Source organism: Pelophylax lessonae, assembly GCF_965119305.1.
Source record: "Pelophylax lessonae genome assembly, chromosome: 10".
In the NCBI taxonomy this organism is placed as follows: Eukaryota; Metazoa; Chordata; class Amphibia; order Anura; family Ranidae; genus Pelophylax; species Pelophylax lessonae.
The window spans coordinates 124896284-124916937 of NC_138777.1; the positions used below are offsets into that span (position 1 = coordinate 124896284).

Here is a 20654-nt window from a genome sequence, read left to right on the forward strand (position 1 = left end):
AGAAAAAAGTGCGAGTGCTTGAGGCTAAATCCTCCAGTGACCCGGGAGATCCAATCACACAGATGACTTTCAAAGAGGAGGTTAGATGTACACTCACCAGATGCGATGGGTCTCAAATGTCATATGACAATGAGGCCAGTATTGCTTTGTGACCATCCAAGTTCAAAAGACATAAATACTGTTAATGCGACCTCAGAACCCTAACTCCAAGGATAATCCAGTAGAAGGCAATAAACCCTTACATTATTCAATTGTATACAACACGGTTAAAAAATCTCACCTAATTACCTAAATCACCTAATCAGATTTTCCCTGATCAACAATTTACAGCATAATTTCTTGTAAATATTAGGCCTCATGCACACTGGATGTTATCAAAACATCAGTAGAAAGCTGTAGCTGTAGAAGGAGTTTTTCAGCTTTTTTTGCAATAGCGTTTTTCAGCTTTTTTTTTAGCAAAATTGTAGAGTTAGAGCATTTTTAAAGCTGAAATACACCTCTTAAAAACACACTCGTTTTTGGGTTTTTTACAGCCAGAAAATGCTCCTGCCAAAAACTGCTGATAACAGCCTATGTGTGCATGGACACATAGGATAACATGCTGGGGAGTTTACTGGCTGTAGAAAAAAATGTCTGACGTCAAAAACAGCACGAGGCTTTAAACTCTAGATATATTTTGTGCATTTAGAAATATAGCCAGCCTGTTTTTGGAATAATTAATAGAGTTGGCTAGAACTAGCTCCTATGGAAGTCAATTAGACATTTTATAGGTTTTACTGTAAAGAAGCCTTTTTATATGCAAAAGGTGAAAAAACGCTTTCCTCCAGGTAAAAAAAATGCCTCTTTGTCATTTGCAGTGACTTAACATATCTATACTGAATAAAAATGCTGAAATGCAGGCTAAATAGATATTGTTTAAATATAAGAGCTACGTGTATTCTTTCTTGAATCTTTGTGTCCCTTTTGTATTTCTTGTATAATTGATACTAGTCAGCACTGCTCCCTCTTCTTGTAATGGGGGGGGGGGGGTGGCTTTTATTCACCCCCTCCTGTAGTTTTCTAAAGACAACCTGTAAGGTGAAGACCTGCTGTGTTCCAAACACAGCTCTGCTCTTGCACAGGCATTGTGCTGCACAGTGATGATGTTACTGCTACTAGTGCAAGGTGATATCTGGTTTTGCAAATTAATTTGATACAAAGAGGATTTATGTCTTTTGCGGCTATATATGCTCACCTGCCACTTTATTAGGTACACCTTGCTAGCACCAGGTTGGATCCTCTTTTGCACTCAGAACTGTCTTAATTATTCCTTGCATAGATTCAATAAGGTTTTGGAAACATTCCTCACAGATTTTGGTCCATATTGACATGATAGCATCACGCGGTTGCTGCAGATTTTTCGGCTGCACATCCATGATGCAAATCTCCTCTTCCATCTGGTGACTGAGGAGGCCATTGGAGTACAGTGAACTCACTGTCATGTTCAAGAAACCAGTTTAAGATAATTTGAGCTTTGCAACATTATCCTGCTGGAAGTAGCCATCAGAAGATGGGTATACTGTAGTCATAAAGGCTGTGGCATTTAAACGGGTTCATCGACGGACACAGCACTCCATAAAACATTAACTTATAGGTTATATTGCCTCCCCCAGGAGTAAGACTAGGCAGAACAAAAAACACCTGGCTACACCCATGGGCCGTCCTCAGCTGGTATATAACCCCCCTATATGCTGTAGGTAATTAGTTTAGTAGCAAACAGTATTAGAAGTATCAAAACTACTTAGAGGGGTGGGTGCTGTGTCCGTCAAACTCAGAGAAATGGATTTTACAGTAAGTACAAAAATCCTATTTTCTATTTCGTTCATTGATGGACACAGCACTCCATAAATCATAACTACTGGGATGTCCAAAAGCAATGCCAACAGGAAAATGAGGGGTGAGGAAAATAACCCAAGGCTAAACATCAGAGCCCTACCCAAGAAACAGGAGCCTTAACAGGGTCACAGAAGCCCAATCTGAAATGTTTTTTTAAAGAAAAACACCCCTCAAGAGGGAACAACCCCTTAAACAGCAGCCTGCAAAACCTTGCAATCAAAAGAACCATCCGCAGATGCCAAAGTATCTACTTTGTAGAAATTTGTGAACGTATACACCGACGACCAAGTGGCCACCTTCCAAACTTGTTATATTAATGCTTGATGACGGAAGGCACAAGTACTCAACGCCCGAGTAGAATGTGCTGTGACAGGGAAAAGAAGAACCTGACCTTTAATAGAATAGGCCTGAGTTACCATCTGTCTGATCTATCTGGAGATGGTAGCCAAAGAAGCAGCCAACCCTTTCCTTGATCTGTTCGTAACCAAAAAAAGCGAGTCTGACCTCCGAAAGGACTCCATAGCTGCCTGATACACCCAAATCACTCAAACCACAGCCAAGGTTTTCAAAGCAAATTCCTTGGGATGAGCCGACTTGAGACACAAGAAATGCATCACAATGTCCTCATTCAAATAGAAGTCAGACACAACTTTGGGTAGGAATGATGGACAGGGAAAAAGAACCACTTTATCAGTAAGCGATATACAGCTGGACTCAAACAGGCGTTGGTGCGCATGCCCAGGCACATTACTGGGTATACAGGAAAAAATGTGCGTATGCGCATGCGCGTATGCGAACAAGCTGAAAGACCACTCAGCAAAGGCTTCATCCGACCCTCTACATCCCCTGCAGGGGCTGGTATCTTCTTTGTTGAAAAGAAAGATCATTCTCTACGCTCCTGTGTCGAATATTGGGATTTAAACAAAATCACTGTCAAAAACAGATATCCTTTGCCCTTAGTTCCCAAACATTTTCAACGTTTCAGGGCAGCCACAGTATTCACAAAACTTGACTTACGAGGAGCATACAATCTAGTACGGATCCGCAAAGGCGAAGACCGCCTTTCGTACAGGATTTGGTCACTTTGAGTACCTTGTCATGCCCTTTGGATTGTGCAATGCTCCAGCTGCCTTCCAGCATTTTGTGAATAATATTTTCAGAGACTTTCTTGATCTGTTTATGATTGTTTACCTTGACGACATTCTTATCTTTTCAGGATCCATCGAATTGCACCGTGAACATGTCAAAAAGGTCCTCGGCCGCCTAAAAGACCATGGATTGTACGCAAAAGCAGAGAAATGTGAATTTGAAAGGGAAACAATCCAATTCTTGGGACTTGTCATTACTACCTCTGGGGTCTCCATGGATCCCCAGAAGGTTAAATCTATCCTCGAATGGCCCACTCCCACAGACAGGAAGAGCACGCAAAGATTCATTGGGCTTACCAACTTTTACCGCAAGTTTATTAAAAATTTCTCTGCCATTATCCTTCCAGTCACCCAGCTAACAAAGCAAAGTAATAGTTTTCGATGGACACGGCAGCACAAGCTGCGTTTGACCAGTTAAAAACCCTATTCACCACAGCACCTATACTACGACATCCAAATCCTGCTTTACCATATGTTCTTGAAGTGGATGCCTCAGAAAATGCCGAAGGTGCCATCCTGTCACAGTGTCAAGGCACAAAGTCCCTTCTTCATCCTGTTTTTCAGGAAACTCAGCTCAGCAGAAAAGAACTAGGACGTGGGGGACCGGGAACTGCTGGCTAAAAAGACGGCCCTAGAGGAATGGCGCTACCTGTTAGAAGGGGCATCTCATTCTATCCTGATCTTTACTGATCATAAAAATTTGGAGTACCTCAGGACTGCCAAACGACTAAAACCACGTCAAGCCACATGGGCACTGTTCTTTTCCCGCTTCACCTTTCACATCACCTACAGACCAGGTTCCAAGAATGACAAGCCTGATGCGCTATCCCGCATGTACCCAGAGGATGGAGTACATACGTCGCCAAGTGGACACAATCCTGCCGGCCCAAAGCTTCCTTCTTCTGCAAGCAGATCTGATTACTCAGCTGAAGCAGGCATCCATAAGGGATATTCTACCACCAGGTATGTGCCTTCAAGAACAAGAGTAGCTGTTTCTTTTTAACCAGAAGGCGTTTTTACCCCCGAGTCTACGTTCCAAAATCCTTGGCCTGTGTCATGATCATCCCTTGGCAGGGCACTTTTGGATATCCAAGACGATCGATCTTGTACAACGCTCCTTTTGGTGGCCTGGTATGAGGTCCGACTATTATCTCAGAACCTGTGGAATCTGCATCCGGAACAAGAACGACAAGACCAAAGCTTGGGGTCTACTAAGGCCCTTGCCCATTTACCAAGAGGCCTTGGGAGATGATCAATATGGATTTTATTGTCGAGATCCCTCCTTCTGAAGGATTCACTGCCATCTTTGTGGTTGTCGATAGATTAACTAAGATGGCCCATTTCATCCCTATGTCGGGAACCCCCTCAGCAATAGAAACTACCTGTACCTTCATCAAAGAAGTGGTTTGGCTTCACGGGGTACCTAGCAGCATCACCTCAGATCGGGGGGTACAATTTACCTCCAGGTTCTGGAGGGACCTCTGCAGAATATTGAAAATTGAAACCTGCTTCTCCTCAACCTATCATCCACAAACGAATGGCCAAACGGAGCGAACAAACCAAACCCTGGAACAATATCTCCGGTGTTTTTCATCTTTTTCACAGGATGACTGGGCATCGCTTCTGCCCCTGGCGGAATTTGCACATAATGACGCAGTTCATTCGGCCCCAGGACAATCCCCGTTTTGCAAACTATGGGTACTTCCCAGCCTTTTTACCTGACGTGATGCCCGATTCCTTGGTTCCTGCAGTCCAGGAAAGAGCAAAATTCCTTCAAACAAACAGATTGTTGCAAGATGCCATTTCCAAAGCGCAGCAAGACAATAAAAAGTTTTTTGACAGAAAGAGAAGAGGAGATCTAAACCTCAAACAAGGAGACAAGGTTTGGCTATCCACCACTAATCTAAAGCTGTCATGCCTATCCATGAAACTAGGGCCTAGATATATCGGTCCATTCTCAATAAATAGACAAATCTACCCAGTAGCCTATGAACTTTTACTTCCAGAAACATACAAGATTAACCCTGTCTTTCATGTATCCTTGCTAAAGCCTACAAGATCAAACCCATTCCCTGATCGTGAGTCGGATCCACCACAACCTGCAATAATCAATGGCAATGAGGAATATGAAGTTGAAACAATTGTGGATTGTAGGAAGAGAGGAGGTACTGTCCAGTACTTGATTAAATGGAGGGGCTATGGCCCAGAGGAAAACTCATGGGAACCAGAAGCTAACCTTCATGCTAAAAGACTAATACAAGCTTTTTTCCAGTGTCATCCTGAGAAAATGTTGCAGATGGGCATCTGGAGGTTGCCATTGAGGGGGGGAGGGGGCAATGTAAGAGACCTTCAGCTGGACCCAAACAGGCGTTGGTGTGCATACCCAGGACCCCTTGACGATGTCAGCCTATGACGAAACGCGTCGGGAGGAGCCTACGGCAACGCTCGCTACCACGAGGAGGAAATGCGGCGGCCATCTTTCTGGTAGTATACCCAGATGCAGACCGCAACTCAAGGAAATCCCCAATGCTGCAGAGATTCCGCACCAATGTAAGCCTTTTGGTTTAGTGTGTGAAATAAAATGTTTATGCTTAATACGCTATGAGGACGCCTTGTTTGTGTTTTATCTGAGCCATTTATCCTTGGAGGAGATTTCACTTGCCAGCTTAATGGAGGAGTCATTTGACTGTTAACCTGAATGCTGTACAAGACCTTTGTAATGAGGGTCCTTGTTTTCTGGTAAGAGGCAATGTGTCTTCTGGGCTTGGTGGCGGTTCTTCTGGCTTTTCCCATCTACTTGTGGAGTGGACACTCATGTTGTGGATTTTCCCTAATACATGGACTTGCATATCTGCTATATACATTTAAGATTAGCGTACACCTTTAATTTCCACATTACTGGGTATACAGGAAGAAAAGTGCGTATGCGCGCAAGCGAACGCGCACACACATTTGGCGCCAAATGGCCTATTCTAGCTGAGCAGTGACAGGAGCACATTGCCGAGTGGTCTTTCAGCTTGTTCCTGTTTACCTGTGACCTGACCTGCTTCTGGATTACCCCTACTGACCCAGCTTAATCTTGACTCTCCTTTGGATTCCTGCATGGCTACCTGTGATCCCGGCCTGTATTTGACCCTGCTCCTGTCTTTATGCCTTTGTACCTCAATGCCAGATTGTGTACCGACTTCGGCTTGTATCCTGACACTGCTTCCGTCTCACGTTCTTGTACCCAAGTTGTTGCCATGTGATTGGACGATTAGCAATTTATGTTACCAAGCAATTAAACAGGTGTACCTAATAAAGGTAGCCAGTGAGTGTATATAGAGTACACACCCTTAAACACATCTTTTCAATGGAAAGTACATTAATTTAAGGTGATTTTTAGCCAATACCTGATGTCCTCCATACGTCCTATCAACTTAGCTGCCCTTCTCTACACACTCAGTTTTTATTTTTTAAACTGGTGCCTAAGACTGAATTAGATATTCAAGACAAGGTTTTACTAATTTACAGGGGCTTAACTCTATCTTTTTCTCAAATTTATACCTCCTAAAACAGTTTCTTCTTGCTCTAAAACCACTATTGGCTTTGCAAGCTATTAAATGTATGATCTACCAGAAAACCCATATCATTCTGTATCATTTGCTTAATCGGATGTTCTCCCCCTAGATTTTTTCATGAACATATGTTTTTTTTAGCCCAGAATGCATAACTTTACATTATCAACATTAAACTTCATTAGTTAAGAAGTTGCCAAAAACAAACAGCCATTCAGATAGCTTGTAAGATAGAAATATCTTGTAAGGACTTTATTACACTATATAACTTATCTACAAAAACAGAAATAGTATATCTAACGCAAATTTTCATATTAGCTGTAAACTGACAATTGAAATTAGAAGGCTCCACATGCAGGACTTTTTGTATATAAGCCAGGGGAATCTACTCAATGCCAGACACAGAGATACATTTTAGGAGTGATATCCTGCCTGATATGATGTTTGTATAGTCCCAGCTGTGATATCATCATGGGGATCAGCATAGGACAAGAAGCCTACCCAGGGGTAAGTGCCACTAAAAACCAATGATGGGAAACATACTGACACCAATGGTAAGGCACCATTATCCTCACTTGAACTAACTGCTTGCCACTATAACTCCCACTAAGCGCAGGCACAGGTGAATTTATTACTATCATTGACCAGGGGCATTTACAGTATTACACCCACTGACCACTAATACAGGGGCATTTGTTACTTTCATTGAGCAATAACACTGGAGCATTTTTTACCCTTACTGACCACCAATGCAAGGGAATTTTTTCTTCCAATGACCACCAATGAAGGTGCATTTCTTACTCCCAGTGACCACCTATGAAGATTAATTTATTACTCCATCTGTCCACTGATGCAGGGGAAAGTTTAACTCCCACTTATGCAGAGATATTTTGACTCACATCAATTACTAAGGCAGGTGCATTTACTCCAACTGACCACTGGACATATAATCATTTTTACTCCCACTGATCTTTAACATTGGGGCATTTTATTCTACTTCTTGCTAAAATCCATCCCCCAAACAGTCTGACAGACTGTGAAGTGGCCCTTTGTTTGAATAGTTTTAGGACTCCTGTTCTATATCAATTATCAACAGGTTAATATGTTTTGGTTTCAACACTGAACCAAGGGGTACACTGCTAAAAACAGTACACAACTAATCTCTGAATCCTTGTTAGTTTGTTATTTTATGTATAACAAATGTAACAGTTTTGTTTCCCACTCCTCCCTAACAACTGAACTTTTACTTTTTCCATCAACTCGTCCCCACACCGTTATCTTTTGTATTACTTGCATCTCCCTTTAACATTGCAAGCTCTCACAAGCAGGGTTCTCCGAAAACGCTCTCACAAGCAGGGTTCTCCGAAAACGCTCTCACAAGCAAGGTTCTCCGAAAACACTCTCACAAGCAGGGTTCTCTGAAAACGCTCTCACAAGCAGGGTTCTCCGAAAACACTCTCACAAGCAGGGTTCTCTGAAAACGCTCTCACAAGCAGAGTTCTCCGAAAACGCTCTGTCTTGAAGCCTATTGTAACTCTTTTGTGTTGTAAAGTGCTGGGCAAATTGTTGGAGCTATATAAATCCTGTATACTGATCAGGTACAGTGATTGAGAAGTTTATAGCACAGTACACAGTACAGGTTTACCATCATACCCTCAGCATCGTTACATTCCTGATTTTCAGTGTTAGAATGATCAGACATAGAGAAACTGTTTTTTATTACTTTCTTACCATAGGTAATCTTTCCTGATTTGTCAGCATCCATATCATGAAAAAGTTTAGATACTTCAAGATCTGGTACTCCCAAAGAGCATCGCAGTAAAGAGCTGAACTCATCTTCTGTTATGCTTCCATCTTGGTCTATATCAAACAGCTAGAAAAAACAGGTAAATAAATCACGTTATCAAACAATAAAGGCTGCACATTAGGATGTTTGGAGTTATTTATTGTTGGTGATCTTGTCACTCAAAACAGCACCACCCACTGTCACATTTTCACCAAGAATCTCAATCATAATAAGTTGTGCCCTCCTTCCTTGTGACATGTATGCAGTGGTGTGCTAGTGTAGACATAACTCCCAACTTTGGAACTTGGGAATGAGGGACACATTAGGGAAACAGCAACCTGCATTGTGAATGTAGCACACTGAAGCAAAAGCAGGTGTGGTGAAAGTATGCTAAATATTGGCTGTGGCTTAATAAATGCTCCCTTTTTACCCTACCACCCCTCCCAGTATATACTGTATCCTCTCTGTATACTCTGCCCTCATCCCTGTAATCCCTTTGGGGGGGGGATTTCTGGGCAGAAGTTGCACCCCAGCCCACCCCCTTTCTGCTCATAGCTGCATTCCTCCTCTGCCACCACACTACTCTTTACACCACAACCCTTTCTACTCTGCTAACCTCTGTTCCCCAAGCCTCCCCTGCTCAGTTCTGCACCCCAAATGGTCTCTCTGCTTACCTCTGCACCTACATCTGCTTGCCTTTACATCTAAAACCCCCATTCTCTACCTCTGCATCCCAAACAACTCCCCCTCTCAGCTAACCTCTTCACCACAACCCCTCTCCTGCTCCTAACCTCTGTTCCACTCTCTGCTCACTGTTGCACCAAACTCTCTCTGCTAACCTCTGCACCCCAATGCTGCCCTGCTGAACACTGGATCCCCCTGCTCATCTCTCCACCCCCTCTCTCTACTCACCTTTGTCCCCTGACCCCCTCTCTGCACACCTCCATGCCCTCTTGGCTCATCTTTGCACCCCATTCTCTGTGCTAGCCTCTGCACCCCAACCACCCTCCTCATCCCCACCTCGCTCTGCTTTCCTCTTCGCTCACCAGAGCCTAGGGGCAGGACCATTTTGTGTGTGTAGCATCCATGAGGCTGTGGGTGGTGATGGCCATTGCAAGTGAATCACCAGAGACTTACAATATTTACAATCATAATGCTGGCTGTCGGATGGAGCACTGCTGCAGTGAACTGTCAGTAAACTTGGTCAGAAGATCAAATGCTGTCTGAACCCAGGGCATTAGAATGTACAGTAGTTGCACAGTGCCCGGTCTTATACCCTTGTACAGTTCTTGCACTTCCTCCGCATTTTTGGTTGGGTGCCCTGATCCCCAGAAGCTGTGATCCCGTGCCAGCAGCTACTTTTAGCAGCCTGCATCACTCCCTGTTGGCTGCATGCATATCAAGTTAATGGAGCCAAGTGTTAGAACTAATTTCTGCGTTGGGTTCCAGGATACAGCCAGGACCTGTGGGACTCCGAGACTTGGTTCAAATTCTGGAAAAGCCCTGCAGGTGCCGGGACCGTTGGGAGGCATGTGTAGACAGTGTGATGTACTGTCCTGTGACCAAGAGATTCCATTGTTTCAGGGTGATAAAAGCAGTGCATGGAGCACAGTGACAATCTAAAAGTAAAGAATCACCAAGAATGTAGCCTACATATTGTGAATACTCTGGGACTGCTGCAAGGTGAAAGAGCTAGTATCAGTCAACTGCAGATGATGGATTTCCTACCCAAAAGCCCTTTAGTAAAGGGATGACATTCATACTGTCCGTGACTTTTAGCTCTGTGTTCTATTTGAATTTTGGAAAATACAGTGGGGATGGAAAGTTTGGGCACCCCACATAAAAATTTGTGTTAATGTGCATAAAGAAGCCAAGGAAAGATGGAAAAATCTCCAAAAGGCATCAAATTACAGATTAGACATTCTTATAATTCGCACTTTCAAAATTACAGAAAACAAAAAAATGGCGTCTGCAAAAGTTTGGGCACCCTGCAGAATTTATAGCATGCATTGCCCCCTTTGCAAGACACCTGCCAGTGTCATGGATTGTTCTCAATCATTGTCTGGGAAGACCAGGTGATGTCAATCTCAAAGGTTTTAAATGCCCAGACTCATCTGACCTTGCCTCAACAATCAGCACCATGGGATCTTCTAAGCAGTTGTCTAGAAAACTGAAACTGAAAATAGTTGATGCTCACAAAGCTGGAGAAGGCTATAAGAAGATAGCAAAGCATTTTCAGATGTCAATATCCTCTGTTCGGAATGTAATTAAGAAATGGCAGTCATCAGGAACAGTGGAAGTTAAAGCAAGATCTGGAAGACCAAGAAAAATAGCAGACAGAACAGCTCGCAGGATTGTGAGAAAAACAATTCAAAACCCATGTTTGACTGCATGATCCCTCCAGAAAGATCTGGCAGACACTGGAGTTGTGGTACACTATTACACTATAAAGAGATACTTGTACAAATATGGTCTTCATGGAAGAGTCCTCAGAAGAAAACCTTTTCTACGTCCTCACCACAAAAATCAGCGTTTGAACTTTGCAAATGAACATATAGACAAGCCTGATGCATTTTAGAAAGAAGTTCTGTAGAATGATGAGGTTAAAATTGAACATTTTGGCTGGAATGAGCAAAGATACGTTTGGAGAAGAAGGGGCACAGAATTTAATGAAAAGAACCTCTGTCCAACTGTTAAGCATGGTTGTGGATCAATCATGCTTTGGGGTTGTATTGCAGCCAGTGGCACAGGGAACATCTCACAAGTAGAAGGAAAAATTAATTCAATACATTTTCAGCAAATTTTGGATGGTAACTTGATGCCATCTGTGAAAAAGCTGAAGTTAAAGAGAGGATGGCTTCTACAAATGGATAATGATCCTAAACACACCTCGAAATCCACGGGGGAATTACATCAAGAGGCGTAAACTGAAGGTTTTGTCATGGCCTTCACAATCTCCTGACCTCAACATCATTGAAAATATATGGATAGACCTTAAAAGAGCAGTGTGTGACAGACAGCCCAGAAATCTCAAAGAACTGGAAGACTTTTGTAAGGAAGAATGGGCAAAGATACCTCAAACAAGAATTGAAAGACTCTTGGCTGGCTACAAAAAGTGTTTACAAGCTATGATACTTGCCAAAGGGGGCAGTACAAGATATTAACTCTGCAGGGTGCCCAAACTTTTGCAGACACCATTTTTTGTTTTCTGTAATTTTGAAAGTGTAAATGATGGAAATAAAATCTAACTTTTGTTGACATATTATAAGAATATCTAATCTGTAATATGATACCTTTTGGAGATTTTTCCATCTTTCCTTGGCTTCTTTATGCACATTAATACAAATTTTTACCTGGGGTGCCCAAACTTTCGATCCCCTCTGTATACTATGATGAGGATACAGCAGCTTCTTGGTAGCATACAATATTAATTAGTAGTTAGAGTGCAGAATTCACTTGCTATAAAAAAAATTACATTTTAGTACATTTAGTATTAAATTGCTAGTAATATGAGTGTTAATACCAACTGAGTATCTGGTGGGATGGTATCAGGTTTGAAAAATATATTGCAGCACTGCCCCCTTGAGGACTGCTGGATAATACACTCTCGGGTCCCCCTGGGTTACCGCTACCAACATTGGCATTCACAGATTATCCTAAGCAGGAAGTGTTTTACTGGATGGATTATCAGGTAACAAAGAAAAAAATCCTAAAAAATGAAAACGAATGTAGCCAGAATGAAGCCAGAATGGATAAGCTGCAAAAAAATAAATTTTTATTCTCTCCTGAACCCATAAAGCAATCAGATTATCCGTGGATCAACAAATCTCAAGTGTTATTACTTATGTTATTGTCCAATTATATTCTGAACATTTAGGATTGCATCCAACTTTTCCTGATGTAGCCCATCTCACATTTTCACAAAAAGGTTTTTGGATTTGAAAAATGACCCTCTTTTTCCACCAGATAGAAAGAGTGTCCCCTTGTCCTTTGCAATGACTGTAAAGTGAATAACTTTACACTAAAAGCATTATATGAACCATTTATGTATTTAACCATGGGGATCATCTCCCCCATAATCTACTCTTCTCATTCATTTTAGTTCAGTTAGTCTTTCTACAAACAATGTGTTAAGGTAAATTCAAAGGGTTTTCCCACGTAGGAGGCGTTTGTCGAAGTTGCATAACTCAATGTACTGAATCTTTTGAGTTCCAGGTTATACAAAGAACTTTTAATGTGAGTGACTTCATCACTTGTTCTACTAAATGTGTCATCTACCTTCACCAGTGCCCATGTGGTTTACAATATGTGGGGAGGACAACGTGGGCACAGGGGGTTAAAATAATGAACAAATCGCTAATTTTAAATATGGATTCAAGGGGTACAGTCTCTCAAAACACTTCTCTTTCAACCGATAGTAATCCTTTTTTACAGCTAATTGGTATTAAAAAGTTCTCTCCCAATTTGCATGGTAGCAATTCTAGGATGGTGATATGACAGCATGAAACACAGTGGATTTTTATTCTTAAAACTTGTTGCCCATGGTGATTGAATGTGGACTGGGGCATCAACTGTTTCATTAGTAAGAGTTGAGTTACAGTCTTTAGGCTACAGTGGGTACGGAAAGTATTCAGACCCCCTTAAATTTTTCACTCTTTGTTATATTGCAGCCATTTGCTAAAATCATTTAGGTTCATTCTTCTTCCTCATGAATGTACACATAGCACCCCATACTGACAGAAAAACACAGAATTGTTGACATTGTTGCAGATTTATTAAAAAAGAAAAACTGAAATATCACATGGTCCTAAGTATTCAGACCCTTTGCTCAGTATTTAGTAGAAGCCCCCTTTTGATCTAATACAGCCAGGAGTCTTTTTGGGAAAGATGCAACAAGTCTTTCACACCTGGATTTGGGGATCCTCTGCCATTCCACCTTGCAGATCCTCTCCAGTTCTGTCAGGTTGGATGGTAAACGTTGGTGGACAGCCATTTTTAGGTCTCTCCAGAGATGCTCAATTGGGTTTAAGTCAGGGCTCTGGCTGGGCCATTCAAGAACAGTCACGGAGTTGTTGTGAAGCTACTTCTTCGTTATTTTAGCTGTGTGCTTAGGGTCATTGTCTTGTTGGAAGGTAAACCTTCGGCCCAGTCTGAGGTCCAGAGCACTCTGGAGAAGGTTTTTGTCCAGGATATCCCTGTACTTGGCCGCATTCATCTTTCCCTCGATTGCAACCAGTCGTCCTGTCCCTGCAGCTGAAAAACACCCCCACAGCATGATGCTGCCACCACCATGCTTCACTGTTGGGACTGTATTGGACAGGTGATGAGCAGTGCCTGGTTTTCTCCACACATACCGCTTAGAATTAAGGCCAAAAAGTTCTATTTTGGTCTCATCAGAGCAGAGAATCTTATTTCTCACCATCTTGGAGTCCTTCAGGTGTTTTTTTAACAAACTCCATGCGGGCTTTCATGTGTCTTACACTGAGGAGAGGCTTCCGTCGGGCCACTCTGCCATAAAGCCCCTACTGGTGGAGGGCTGCAGTGATGGTTGACTTTCTACAACTTTCTCCCATCTCCTGACTGCATCTCTGGAGCTCAGCCACAGTGATCTTTGGGTTCTTCTTTACCTCTCTCACCAAGGCTCTTCTCCCCCAATAGCTCAGTTTGGCCGGACGGCCAGCTCTAGGAAGGGTTCTGGTCGTCCCAAACATCTTCCATTTGAGGATTATGGAGGCCACTGTGCTCTTAGGAACCTTAAGTGCAGCAGAAATCTTTTTGTAACCTTGGCCAGATCTGTGCCTTGCCACAATTCTGTCTCTGAGCTCTTCAGGCAGTTCCTTTGACCTCATGATTCTCATTTGCTCTGACATGCATTGTGATCTGGAAGGTCTTATATAGACAGGTGTGTGGCTTTCCTAATCAAGTCCAATCAGTATAATCAAACACAGCTGGACTCAAATGAAGGTGTAGAACCATCTCAAGGATGATCAGAAGAAATGGAAAGCACCTGAGTTAAATATACGAGTGTCACAGCAAAGGGTCTGAATACTTAGGACCATGTGATATTTCAGTTTTTCTTTTTTAATAAATCTGCAACAATGTCAACAATTCTGTGTTTTTCTGTCAGTATGGGGTGCTATGTGTACATTCATGAGGAAGAAGAATGAACTTAAATGATTTTAGCAAATGGCTGCAATATAACAAAGAGTGAAAAATTTAAGGGGGTCTGAATACTTTCCGTACCCACTGTATATGGTTTTACTTTTTTTTATTTTATTTATGTTTTTAGTTTTTTTTTTTTTATGCGCATAAGTCCTTTCAGGGGGAATCTGAGCCTCTGTGAACAGGGTAATATCTTTAATAGTGGTTTTATGTGTAGTTCTCATGTCAGCCACAAGATGGTACAATATAATTGTTATTATATTTCCAATATAAAGTATATTTTTATTTTATTTTTAAGTGTCAGAATGATATATTTATATACTTTATACACCAGTGATCTTGATGATATGCATCTGTTTTAGCTGCTAAGCAACCAGGTGTCTAAAGATCCCTGTATAGATATCTTTCTTTCCAGTAAGAAATGATACTGCTCATAGCTTCCAACTGTCCCTGATTTGGAACAAAGTCCCTCTGTCCCTCTTTCATCCTCAATTGTCCCTCATGTTGGTATAATCTATATAATTGTATATAAAATACACTTTTTATCTTTTAAAAAGTGTTTCCCAGTGTTAAACTTTCCATCCAATTTTTAACTTGCTGCATTTGTAAATTTCAAAGCCAGTATAAAAGAATAGTAGTGGTAAAAAAAAAAAAAAAAAGCACTTGTAGGTTTCACTAAATATTTTCTTTTTTTTTTGCATAATCCTCCTTTGGGGGGGGGGGGGGCATGGCCTACACACTTTTACTTATAGGTGTCCCTTGTTCCCATCTCAAAAAATTGAAAGGTATGATACTGGTGCAAGCTGATCCGAGGGGCCGGCGGCACCTGCGATCGCTCCCTGTGGAGAGGGAACGGTGGTCTGTTGTTGGAAACACAGCAGACTGTTGTTCTCTCAGCAATCATCACAGGGCTCCTGGTTCCTCCTATTTAGGAACACAGGTCCCCGTGTTGATTCCATAAGCCCACCCCCCCCCACACTTAGAAAACACCCCTTAGGCATACATTTAATTAACCCCTTCCCTGCCAGTATCATTAGTACAGTAACAGTGCATATTTTTAGCACTGATTACTGTAGTAATGTCACTGGTCCCCCAAAAGTGTCAACAATTTCAGTTAGATGTCCAATCTGTCCGCTGCAATGTCGCAGTCCTGCTAAAAAACGCTGATCGCTGCCATTACTAGTAATAAATAAATAAATAAATAAATAAATAAAAATTACATAAATCTTTCCCCTAGTTTGTAAACACGATAACTTTTGCGCAAATCAATCAAAATACAGTTATTGGGATTGTTTTTACCAAAAATATGTTGGCCTAAAATGATGAAACTATTTTCATTAAGGGGGAAAATCTACCGGTCCAAAAGTGGTTAAGCACTTTTTTACTTGTGAGACTTTGCTCACTAGTAAACATTTTTTGGTGCACCTTTCTCAGTATTTATTCATGTTTGATATATTGTAATATTCACTATTTTTAGACACAATTTTTGGAGAATTGTTTTTTAAAGGGACAGAGCACTGTGCTTTTGTGTTACATAACCATCTTGATTATAATTACTTATAAGTAATAATATCCATTTATATTCTGCACATTTAGGAATGCACCCAACTTTTCCTGAGGTAGCCAATTCCATATTTTTACAGACCGTACTGTGAAAAAAGTCTCTGTATGTGAAGAATAAACCTTTTTTTTCCCTCAGATGTAAAGAGTGTCCCGTTGTCCTTTGCAATTACCTTAAATTAAATAACTTTACCCTAAAAGCAATATATGGATCATTTACTGTATGTATCATGGTGATCATATCTCCCTTAATCAGATCTTCCCATTCAGTACAGTTAATGTTTCCACATAGTTGAGACCCCCTATGTCTTCTTCTATGTCTTCTTCTATGTACTCTTTTCAGTTCCCCAACTTCCTTCATGAGTATGTTGTACTGGTGCCCAAAACTGAACTGCATATTCCAGATGAGGTCTGACTGATGGTTGTACAGGAGCAAGATTATGTCCCTCTCTCCGCAGTCTATACCTTTTTTAATACAAGAAAGTATTTTGCCTTCTTTAGAAACTGCAGTTTGACATTTTATGCTTTTATTACGTTAATGATCTACTAGAACTCCCAGATCACAGCTGTTGGTCACAGGCAACTGTGACTTTTTCAATTATGTATATCACTGACTTTCAGCTGAATGTTACCAGATGAAATCCACTTAGGTATGAGTCTTTGTGTTTAGATTAGGAAGTCTTAATTTGGAGGAGATAGGTGCATGTATATATAGGAAACAAACTTGTTCAATTTTTACTGGGATGGGGATGGGTGGGATTTTTTTTGCATAATTTCAAAACTATGAATTTTTTGGGTATGGTATGTTGCCCTGTGTGGTGTCTGAATCCATGATTCTCACTATTTGTCTATGAATAAATAATTTTGTCTACAATAAGTAACCTAAGAGGAGAATTATATATGTGGTCAACCAACAATAAGCACTACAGAGCTTTGTGACACTTGCACTTGCTGCACTTTTAAAAGCAATAACATTTTTTTACAACATTTTAAACTTTTTTTTTTACAGAAGTCCCTTGTGTAAGTTACTTTTGCTTGGATGGATGTATTATACTTTATGTGCAAATAAAGGTGTAACTATTGTTTAAGGCACAGCTTTAACCGGTTGCCGACTGCGCACAGTATATTTACTGCGGCAGTCAGCCCCGGCCAGGCAGAGTGACGTAGATCTACGTCGCTCGCCTGTCACTGGGCTTTGAGCCAATAGCGGGCGAGCGCGCGCCCGCCTCGGCTCGTTCACGGAGGAGTGCGGGCGTGTGACCGGCGGACCTAAAGTCCGCCGGTCACACTACGATCGTCGGTAGAGCGGGAGAAAGGCAGAGCGGCTTATGTAAACAAGCCGCCTGTCATTCTCCCCTGTGTAAAAATGGAGATCAGATGGTTCTACTATGTAGAACCGTTGATATCTGTTTTTACACTAGTAGCCATGTCCCACTACAGTTAGAATCACGCCCCTAGGACACACTTAACCCCTCCCTGTCCAATACAGTTAACCCCTTCCCTGCCAGTGTCATTTTTACAGTAACAGTGCATATGTATAGCACTGATTACTGCAGTAATGTCACTGGTACCTCTAAAAGTGTCAAAAATGTCAGTCAAGGGTCCGATCTGTCCACCGCAATGTTGCAGTACCGCAAAAAAAAAAATCGCAGATCGCCGCCATTACTCGTTAAAAAAAAAAACACCAAAAATGACAAAAATCTTTCCCTTTGTTAGTAAACGCGATAACTTTTGCGCAAACCAATCAAAATACGCTTTTTGCAATTTTTTTTACCAAACATATGTAGCATAAAACAAATTGGCTGAAAATGTTAAAAAATTTAGATTTTTACATTTTTTTGGGGGGGGAATTTCATATAAAAAAAAGTGAAAAATATTGTTATTTTTGCAAAATTTACGCTCTTTTTTTGTTTATAGCGCATGATCAAAAAACCGCACAGGTGATCAAATACCACCAAAAGAAAGCTCTGTTTGTGGGGAAAAAAAGGACGTGAAATTCGTTTAGGTACAGTGTCGCACGACCGCGCAATTGTCCGTTAAAGTCATGCAGTAATAAATCGCAAAAAAAACCCTGGTCAGGAAGGGGGTAAAATCTTCCGGGGCTTAAGTGGTTAAGGTGGTGTACAACATGTATGAAACATACCAAGGATGCTATCTGCATGGAGTTTGGATGTTTTCCTTGTTTCCTTAGGTCTCTTTTGGGTATTTTGGTTCACTCTCTCAATCCAAAAATTTGCTAATAAAGTAAGAACCTTTTCCCCAGGTAGTTAATTGTAGTGCCAATTAACACATGACTGCAACAAGATAAGCTCATCAAGGAGATAGACTAATGTGAACAGACCATTTTGTGTCAAGCTGCAGGAAATATTCAATATATAATAATATAAATATGCTGTTATTACCTTAAATGCCATTTGAATAGTCTCTTCAGAATTTGCAGGGTTGCAAAGGATGGCGATCCCAATGATATATTCTCTGAAATCTATGGTACCATCTTTGTTCTTTAAATAAGAAAATTCATAAAGGTTAAATGATGGGAAGATGGGCTGTGTTAGACATTTTGGCTACATAATTATCTGTGAAATTGAAACAAACATTTTGTAAACTAAAATTCACAGTTAGAAATTTGTTTTGCAGCAAAAAATGACCTTGCTAAATAATTTATACAAAATTAAAGCCCAAGCTGGAATTTAGTTTTTTCAGTGAGAGATTCTGCCTTTATTTTTGAATATGGCTGATCACAGCATGCTCTGCTAGTGAAATCTCACCCCAATACACACGCTGAATTTTCCCTCAAGTTATACCCCAAAAATACACAGAGATTTTCCTGTAGTTCCACTCTCCAGACAGAAATCTCCATCCTAGCAAATCACACTGTTTAAACTAATATTGCACTCACTTTACTGTGAGGATCTGTATTATGGGCATAGGGTTATAAATGTAATTCTAAAAGTTACCTCATGCCAATCTATTCAATAAGCTGAAAACACTAAAAATGACAAGGGTCATCCAAAAAAAAAGTATATGTGTGAAAAAGTGCTAAATAATAAGTTAAACCTTAGCAAAATGAATCACTATGAACGGCATTGTGCAAAAGATTATATATACAATGTAAAACCATTATGCCAAATGCATAATCACAGACATGAAGATAATGAAATCGTGTTACAAGAATCCACCACACATGGACTGGAACATGTCCTTGAAGATAGGACCACTGACGCGTTTCGGGAGTCAAGCTCCCTTCTTCAGAGACAGACCTTCCCCCTTAAAACACATACGATGTTACCTCATATTATATAGTTCCAAAATTAACACTGGTAGGCATCATCCTGGTATTAAAATTTTAAGCTGGCGATTTTCTTTACAGTAGAAGTGATTCAAATGGCTACACCACCATTTGATCACTTCTACTGGCGGTGGAAGGGGGTGACCCCCCCCCCGCTCCTGCCTTTCCCAGGCTCTCCCGTCCAATCAGGGAGCCTGAAACCGCACTCAGACTGGAAACATCCTGTGGACTGAACAGAGAGAGAGGAACTGATGTTGTTCCTCCCTCTCTGAGATCAGAGTCCAAAAGCATTGAGGCTAAAATCACTGCTGGTTTTGTTTTAATGTTTATAAGCTTCTACCGGCTTGTACAAACATCTAATGAAACCATATTAAATAAAAATAATCAGCGCAAACCCTAGTTAAATGATACAAATAATGTGCACAAAGCTGCAAGCAATCAGTGCCAAACACAAAAACACCAAAGGTAACTGAATAAATAATATTGCTGCGCTAAGTGAAAAAAAAAACAATTGCTGTGTAATAAAACAATCGCTGTGTAATAGATTACTAAAGTGACCAAATCTTCTCCAAAACAAGCAATAAGATCAATAATAAATCAAAAAATAAACCGTGATGAAATAAAGTCCCAAAACACAGTGAAAATCAAGTGACACAGTAATAACTGAAATCTTCATCTGTGAGTGTGATCAAAGGTGCTGCAATGATTCACTCCAAGTGCTCCTAGTGTCAAGTGTAAGATTAGCAGCTCACCTCAGAGACAGACTCATGAGAGTCAAAGAAGCTTTGGGTAAATCACAGTCGCCTGGTAAGCCCTCCTATCACCGCCTCCAGATAATCTCTCCAGATATGTAAGGCATCCGGTGTAAAAATAAAAGGGGGATCTAGTGCTCTCTGTATTGTATTTGGCTATTTATTAACACAAAAGATGAAATTGCACTTACATTGTTTAGCACTTAAGCAGTGCGGACTTTCTCGGCATTACAACACTTCCTGCAACCTCCGGGAATCAGCGTGATGACGTGCAGGCTCCTCCCCCGTACGCGTTGCGTCATAGACTTCGTCAGCGGGGTGGAGCCAATCGTCTACGGCGATCCTATATATGGCTATTTGCGGCCGTCGTCCTGCCCCACTTCTGGCATGGAGACCGTACCGCTCAGCGCCATTACAGGGTTTAGCCAGTACCTGTTTCCATTGTAACTGAACAGCCCATCCTGCATCTAAAGAGAACCCCCAGGCCGGTCTCCATAGACCGACCGATCCTCCGATCATGCACTT

The 20654-nt window shown here is 41.2% G+C and overlaps 1 protein-coding gene across 1 annotated transcript in view; it reads right to left on the reverse strand.

The window, feature by feature from the left end:
• The window catches only part of LPCAT2 (lysophosphatidylcholine acyltransferase 2), a gene marked incomplete at its 5' end in the record, with an annotated part of 226525 nt that overhangs the window by 15709 nt on the left and 190162 nt on the right, over positions 1–20654 (reverse strand). The window contains 2 exons of the mRNA XM_082270732.1: positions 8312–8453; positions 18491–18589. Of these exons, the coding sequence (XP_082126858.1) occupies positions 8312–8453; positions 18491–18589 (241 nt within the window). The remainder of the gene's footprint in view (positions 1–8311; positions 8454–18490; positions 18590–20654) is intronic.